At 32.6% G+C, this 8,470-nt stretch overlaps 1 protein-coding gene across 1 annotated transcript; it reads left to right on the top strand.

Annotated features, from left to right (window-relative positions):
* LOC108489692 (uncharacterized) lies at nucleotides 1–4,434 on the top strand. The gene is made up of 5 exons (XM_017794389.2): nucleotides 1–457; nucleotides 662–865; nucleotides 1,118–1,252; nucleotides 1,684–3,381; nucleotides 3,688–4,434. Exons 1-5 carry the CDS (start codon nucleotides 430–432, stop codon nucleotides 4,308–4,310), a joined length of 2,688 nt encoding a protein of 895 aa, XP_017649878.1. The 5' UTR covers nucleotides 1–429; the 3' UTR covers nucleotides 4,311–4,434.
* The last annotated feature ends 4,036 nt before the right edge of the window (nucleotides 4,435–8,470 follow it).

The raw sequence follows: 8,470 nt of genomic DNA, 5'->3' as shown, positions 1-8,470 counted from the left end.
GGACGAATAGTGGGATTGAAGCAAGTCAGAAAGAAAGTGGACGTTGATAAGCAGCGGCACATGGGATACAGGATAAAGCCTTTATCATCATCATACAGAGAGTTTAAGACTCCATCATTGTTTCATACACTTACACATATACACATATACATACACTCACTGGCTGTTAAGACTTGATTTTAAGACCCACCATGCAAACTAACACATGCATTTATAAAAGAAGAATAACCTTTTCTTTTCCTGATTTCCCTTTAGCCCCTTTTCGCCTTTATATTTCTTACCATATACTCACTTCAATTAAGTCAATCTTCCCTTTGGTGTTTTCAACTTTCTTTATTGGAAAAAGCCCAAACCCCATTGTTTTAGTTTAATTCTCTTCATCTTCTTCTTCGTGTAAAAAGTCTAAATTTTGCTTCTTTTTCTTAATCCATGGATCATGGGAGACATCATTCCTCAGGTTTTTTTTTTTCATGGCTTTATAATCATTTATTTTGGTGGTGGTCGAAGTTGTTTGATTTTTCCATTGTTTTTTTCCCCTTGTTTATAAAGTAACCATTTTTCTGTTCATTTCGTTCTGGTTAAGTTAATTTTTTTTTCACATTATGGGGAAAAAAGTTTTGTAATTTTGAAACTTGTTAATGGGGTTTCTTTGATTTTGCAGGGCATGAGAGCCATGGAGTTCATTTGTGTCACAAATGTGGGTGGCCATTTCCAAACCCACATCCTAGTGCAAAACACAGGCGTGCCCACAAGAAGATTTGTGGTACCATTGAAGGTTTCAAGCTGGTTCCCTCGGCAGAACAAATAACACGTACAAATGGTTCTGATGACGAACCAGTTCCATATGATGATCACAAAAACCCAAGTAACTTAATCCTACTTTGTTCTCGGAATTTGTGTTGAAATTCCACTGTTTTCATAATTATAGTCTCTTTCTATGCGTGGGGGTGTTTTGATCTATATAACAGTCCATGTTGGGGTAACTTGTTGAATTTTAAAAGAGTGTTTGTTGAACTAATTGTATTTACCGTGTTAATTTTGGTGAATTTTAGATACTAAAGTTCCAAAATTTATGTAGATAGGTAGTTTGGTGAATTTTAGTTTGGTGAATTTTCAGATGCTGCAATGGAGTTTCAAGATGGTAGATTTGGTGTTGGAAGGCAGGACAGTTTGGATAATGTTGGCAAACCAGACACGGTTGCCGAAAAGGATCTTCCTGCTACTATTTCTTTAAAACATTTAGAAGATTCTGGTAAGTTTATTTATGAGACTTCACGGGTTATTTTGAATCCAGACATGTCTGTTTGTGTTAGATGCATTTATTAATGGCTTGTCTGAGAAATTTAGCTCATGTCTATAAGAAGTTGCTTGTATATTAATGACACATCTGAATCTGATCTATCTTGATTCCTTTAGTTTCTAGAAAACAGGCTTATCCCTGCATTTAAGTAATGGTTTGTATATGAGATCTATTGGTTGGTATTCGGGGTTGGGGCTAGAGTCTTAAATAAAATCATGTTTGGGGCGGATTTCGTGTATATATACACACACATAGAAGTTGAGAATTAGGTGTTCTCAATCCAGTGAAATTTTGCATGACAGAGCCCTTATAATTTGGTTTGATTGCCGATGTTTAGATTCTTTTTTATTATTTTAATATCTTTGTTTCATTTATATATGCAGAAATTGTGCAACCACCACAGAATTCAGCTGAAAGTAGCCAAAACGAAAATCCTTTTACGAAAAGCATGCTTTTTGTGTCAAATGGCACACTAGAGCACCAAGATGTTGGCTTGAGCTACAGTAAGGATTCCGAGGATAGAACTGCTTCTGCTAGTGGTGTTGTTCCAATCGAAGCGGAAACACTAAAAGGTGTCCCCGAAGAGAGCAGGGAAGTTGATCCTGCTGCTAGTGCTGCAGAATGCTCTGTTGAGCAGCCAACTAATACAAATGGAAATGAAGAAGGCAAGTTAAATGAAAACCTCTTGGATGGCTTGATTCTTCCAAGTGAACAAGCTGCTGGTGAAGTATCAAGAACAGTGCCTACTTCGGAAAAGACATTAGGTTTAACTTTAGATATTTTTCAGTTGAATGAAGATTCCAGTGATAGGTTGGCTTCCAAGACATCCATGAACGAAACTGGTGAGCAAGAAGAGACTGGTGGTAATGGAAACCCAGGAACGGGTATAGAAAGAAGTGTAATAAATATTGTGACATCGAACAGTGAGGGTATAACTTCAGTGACTGAATCGGCTGAAAATATTGTTGAACCATCAGTAGAAGTCCACGACTCTGTTTTACAGGACAAACCTGATACTGCTCTGACAAATCAGCTGTATGAAGACATTGAGATAGATGCTTCGTATATGCGTGTTGCCAAAGACAGCTATGAACTTGGCGGAAACCATGAGGCTACTGTTAAAGAAGTGCTTTTTGAGGGGAAAGCTGGTTTGCTTCAAGACCATAAATGGTCTGATGAACTGTCTCCTGTTGATGCCTATACAACTGAGAATGAGAAGGACCAGGAAGTTGGCTCTCTCCAAGAACAACAGCCTGTTTATGTTGCTGATGATTTAGATCCGACAGGTTTCTCAGGAAGCATGATAAATGATTTACCTGAGGGGAAACCATTGGTTGTGGATGCTGATATTGAGGCTGGAAAGTTAAATAATGTAGTTGGCGAGGATGTTATCTGTATTCCCGATGATAATCTTGGAAGAATTGATGATCAAACTTATGTGACAACCTTATCATTCGAATCTATGAATAATTCTTCTCCATCTCATACTAATCCAGCATCCAATTTGCTTGAAGTTGACAATTCTGATGATATTGGTGAAAAGAAAACCGAAAAACATGATATCAATGTAGTTGAAAGTGGTGACGGAATAGAGGATTTGATAAAGGCCAACTCTACATCTGAATCCATTAGCACTGGTAATCAATCCCCAGATGTCATAGAGGAAGTGAACGAGACTAAAGGCCCACACTTGGATATGGTTTCAGACAGGGAAGATGAAGAACTCGAACTAAGTATGGATTATAAGATACGAGAGGGTGCTAGTGAAGATCTTATGTCTTTTGCAGTAGACAACAATGGAGGAGGAAATGGGTCTGAGAGAACTTCAATAGACCAATCGAAGAAAGAGTTGATGCATTCTCTTTCATATTCCAACCCTACCAGTCAAAATTCTGGTGCTGTTGATGATAACCATACCAGAGAGTCTGGACTAGATGCATTCGGGACTAGTACGGTAATTTTGCAAGGAGAGGCTGATATTGGTCCTATTAAACCTCAACCTGATACAACTATAGGTGATGTTTCAATTGGATCCAGTAGTCATACTGATAGTTTGGAAGCTCACTGGGGATCTATATCAGGTACATTAGTATCTATTCATTTACGATGTGGTGAGAACTTTTTTGATGTAAATAAGGAATTTATAGTCCGACTTGGCTAACTGCTAACGAAGTTATATGAAGTTTAGAACCGGTTTTATCTGAAGTAGCCTACTTTAGGTTGGTACAAATTTCGGCTAATTAATGAATTACTGCATTTTCTCTGATTTTGAACTTTGATTGATGAGCTTCTGTAGATCATCATGGATGTAATTCTGACTTCATAGAACAGTGGCTGCATTGTGTTTAAAGAAGTAATTCCATTTATTGTTTTTGTGCATTGAACAGTTCTTTCAACCCAATCGGATGCCTTTTCCGAGGCAGAGAAAACCAAGAAGTCAAAAGCTGTATCTAAGCAACATTTTGATACGTCCGATGAATTTGAGCCACCATCTTTCATGACACTGGTTGAGCCTGGAGGTAGCAACGAAAAATCCACTTTTTCTGAAATTCAGGCAGCACAAACTGCTGAAAACACTCGAACGATGCCTTTGCAAGCTGGCTGGTTTCCTTCTGTTATTCATGGTGCAAATGAGTCTCTGGGAAGAAAGAAGAACGAAGAGATCATAAAAAAAGTAACCAAATGGAATGCAAAGCAACACACTCCATTGAAGAACTTACTTTCTGAACCCAACAGTGAAACAAAACCGATGTCCCCGAATTCAAAACAAAGCGCCACACCAGTTGTGGGTCAAAATTATGATAAAGTAGGTGAAGATAATGAAGATATGGGAGGTAAAGTTAGCTCAACTGCGGGCCCTGAAACACCAGTAGCTGAGCCAACTAACATTGAAGTAGAGAAAGAATGGAGTTCGCCGGCAAGGTTCCCGGCCGAGATTAAGCGAGAGAAAAGGAGAGTAAAAGGTAGGCCATTGTGGTTTCAATTTGTATGCTGCTCATCTATAAATTAGGATCATAAAAGGCTCTAAAGACTTTAAAGTTTAGAGAACATTATTGATTGTAGGTGCTCTTTTCAATAACTTACAAATGAAACTGTTTTAAGTTCAGGGATTTGCATATATTTTAGGAAACAAATCTCATGTTCTTTGGGTGCAATATGTTTGCAAACATGTGTTTGGTTTTTCACTTTTCAACCTCATAATTAAAAAAAAAAAAGCAATATTGAAGTCAAAAATATATCCGGAGAGAGATCACTTAAACCGGTGTAAAGTTTAAGAGGCTTTAGAATTTGTTGTAATTTTTAAACTTATAATATTTTAACAATCTAATTATCATATTTCAAGATTTATTCATGTAGATCATATATGTCAAGTTTGACATAACTTAAATTTTTTTTTTAACTATTTGTCTTATGTACAAAACTTTCAAAAGTTAAATATATGTTAATATAGACAATATTTTTAGATCGATATTATAGAGATATCGAATCGATTCAAAATTTTACATGTATGACAAGTTTAAATATATTAATAAATCGAATAGTTGGATTGTTAAAATATTAAACATACAAAAAAGTTACGGAATGGTGCAAAACTACTCAATTTTTATATCGGTATAAGTGGATCATTCCTTAAATATAATATTTATTAGTTTGTATACTTGTGTGATTTATGGATTGATTGGTTATATTAGCTTTATAACAATTAAAAATATTTTTAAAATTATTTAATTTAGAATTGGTTATATTAATGTTATTTAATATTAAAAATAAAAAGTTTATTATAATTTGAATATTAAAATTAACTTTTAGTAATTTAGATAATATTATTAATAATTTTGATAGGTTATTTATTTTAATATATATTTTAAAATTAAATTTTTAATGTTAAAATTGTTAAACTTTTTTATAATTTTATAGTTATCTTTGCTCTATTTTAATCAATTTTAATCAATTAATGTAATTAGCTCTTATTATATTATAAAATATAATTTTAAAAAACTATATTTTAAGTTTAGCAAATTAATTTTCAATAATTTTAATATTAAAAATTAAAACTCAATCCAATTAAGTAAAATCTTAAAATAAAGAGATAGTTTATCTAAAATCAAATTTATATTTAACATATAAATTTTTAAAGAAAATAAATTTAAAAAAAGACATGGAATAATTTTTTAAAAATTAAAAGGCAAGGAGTGAAAGTATAATTTACCTAAATTAAAATAAATGTTTCAAATAGAAAATGTCATATGTCAAAGAAGTAGTATGTGCGCATTATTATTAATTTCATATTTTTATATAGAACATTATATATATATATATATATAAAACTATCCAACCCCAATCTCATTCGTATAATATATTAGATTACGTACACTTAAAAAGTTGAAAAAGTGAATATTAAAGTGTCTTGAGTTTAAACTCTATTATATATATATATATATTTGGAAAGAAAGGCTCCCTTTCGTGCCCTGTAAGAAGGAAAATTAGAAAGGAAAGCATAGTCGAAAAGACTAGCAGCTTCTCTGTGCATGGATATCTAAACTATTGGATTAGCGGCATTGGATTAGTGGCATTATAATTCAAAAAGACTTTCGCGAAGCAGGAAAACAATCAGGTAATCAGGAAAGGCAGAAAGGGTAGAGCCTTAGTTACCCGCAGCTGAAATAGCCAAGGTCGGATCAAATCTCGCATGCTACCTCCTCTGTCGTAACCTATTATAAATAGGATTCAAAATCCATCAGTGTCAGACATGTTTTCATGTCTTCTACATCTATAACTAACGAGGAATTAATTGCATTCTTGAATGCTATTCCATTTCCACTCTCTTTGAGAGAGGTTACAAGAAAACCATCATAAAAAATGCCACCCTACTGAACTTGAATTTCACCCGAGAATCGGGGGTACGCTCTTCCTGACAAAAGGTCACATGCAACGTTGCAGTCATTCCGTACCAACTTTCTAGTAAAGTAAAGTATGAAGCTAGGTATCAACAATTCGTATACATATATATATTTTCTAGATTTATCAAATTATATAAAGATATAAATACCTTTAAAATAATAATAATTATTTTATAAAAAGAATTTTCTTTTAATAAATTTATAATTGAATTAAAACTCGCTTATAGATAATAGCAACTCAATCAAATATAGAACAAATTTATCTTTTGATACCTTCACAAAATCATTTATTTTCTTATTTTTGATGATACACAAGTTATGTTCAGTGAAGTACAAAAAGAATGTTGTTAGAAAATATTGATAAAATTAAAGAATGTTATTTTAAAATTAATGGGAACTAAAATTATTTTTCTTTGTTCAAAATTAAGACTAAATTAGATGGGATGGATGCTTGGTTGAGGGTCTTTATCAAGATGCCATCTGTTAAGATTTATTTAAAATATATGAAAAACTAATTAAAATATTGTATTTGTAAAAAATAGAATGTCGGTAATGATAATATATCGCAAAGAAAAGAGAAATAAGAATAAAGAACACACAGATTTTTACGTGAAAACCCTTTCGAGAAAAAAATCACTGGCAGAGGAGAAGAAAATTCACTATGTGGAATTCGAATTATTACAATAGGAGTAGACTATGTCTATTTATAGGCTTGTAAAACCATATTCTAATAGAAGTGTAATAAGATTGAAATACCTTATTCTAATAAATATCAAATAGATGGAGTTTAATAAGGTTTAAAAACTCTTATTCTAGAATAAAATAAAAGAAGTGTAGTCCTATGTGTCTTGAATTTTGAAAGAATGTTTGATTATTTTGGTTCAAGGAGAAAGTCGTACCCTGTAAGTTAGGGCACGATTTCTCAAATCCCCTAATTAAAGAATATCGTCTCAGTTCTAATTATTTTAAAAACCTTTTTAGAGTGGGTAAAAACGAATATAACATTTAATGCAATATGCGATTAATTTATTCGAGTATTGGTGCAAAAATGAACGAAGATTTAAGCATGTTGTATATTATGGTAGCGGCAAAGATAGAATAAAATAGCTTATGAGGGTAAAAAAAAAATGATAATAAAATATAAAAAGGTAGTAATGGGAATAAATTTTCGTCGATTAAATAATGGTAATAATAGTAAAATAATACGGTAGAGTATAATAATGCTATGATCACGATTGGGGTAATATTAGCAATGAAAAATGTTAAACATAAAATATTATTTAGCAATAATAATCATTTAACAATGATACCAACATTTAAAAATAAGAAAAAACTAAAATGCAATGATTAAGAAACTTGAGGAATAAAAATGCAAATTACGTAATTTAAAGGGTAAAAATATAAATGAGGAAATTAAAAGTGCTAGAAAAATAACAGAAATTAAGGGGTGGGATTAAATAAATAAAGGACTAAATTAAAATTTAAACAGAATTTAAAGCATGTATTGTAAAAAATAAATAAATAAAGAAAAGGGGAATAAAAGGCTAAATTGAAAATATAACAAAATTAAAAGCCTAAATTATAAAGAAACGAAACATAAAGGATTAAATTAAAGTGGGATAAAATGTACAGGGGCTCAAGGAGCAATTATCCCACCTAAATTTACACGTGTCATTCCCTCAATGGGTCCATAGTGGGTCAGGAGACTAAATTGCACAAGAACAAAATAAAATAAAATAAAAATAGGACGAAATTAAAAAAAGGGTAAAAAGAGAAAGGATCAAAAAGGAAAATAGACCATCAGTGCGAAAACACGTGGATCTTGGGGCCATTTGGGTCAAATTTTTGGGTCATGCCAAAACGGCGTCGTTTTAGGTGTCTGAAGCCAAGCCCAAAGCGACGTCATATTAAACCCTTATAAAAGTAAAAAAGAAAAAAAAATCATTTTAGTTTTTTTTTTTAAATTCTTTCCTGCCTTTTTCTCTAAAAAATGTTTTAGGCTGGCCATGAGATGTCACCGATCCACTGCGGCCACTTGTCATCGGCGACGACGACCATCGCCTCCGATGGCCAAAAATTCCCCAAAAGGGGTCTTTTAGATCTTTTAAACGCGTAAAACACAAATTTAGGGTTAGAATCCCCCAAAACTTGACCAAAATCCGACAAAAGGCAGAGAAACCTTTTGGTTTCTTTGTAACATCCTGAAATAGGGCCTAGTCAGAATAGTGGTTTCGGGACCACAAATATGACATTAAAGTATTTGTTTTAT

This window comes from Gossypium arboreum, chromosome 10 (genome assembly GCF_025698485.1).
Source record: "Gossypium arboreum isolate Shixiya-1 chromosome 10, ASM2569848v2, whole genome shotgun sequence".
In the NCBI taxonomy this organism is placed as follows: domain Eukaryota; kingdom Viridiplantae; phylum Streptophyta; class Magnoliopsida; order Malvales; family Malvaceae; genus Gossypium; species Gossypium arboreum.
Note: the sequence above shows the minus strand (reverse complement) of the source record. Positions and strands in the feature narration are given on the sequence as shown.

Bases quoted from the DNA above. Each gene is read 5' to 3' on its own strand.
- LOC108489692 (XM_017794389.2), top strand. From the start codon at position 430: ATGGATCATGGGAGACATCATTCCTCAG. The intron at 458-661 runs GTTTTTTTTTTT...TTGATTTTGCAG, and splicing joins TGGGAGACATCATTCCTCAG to GGCATGAGAGCCATGGAGTT. The intron at 1,253-1,683 runs GTAAGTTTATTT...TTATATATGCAG, and splicing joins AAAACATTTAGAAGATTCTG to AAATTGTGCAACCACCACAG.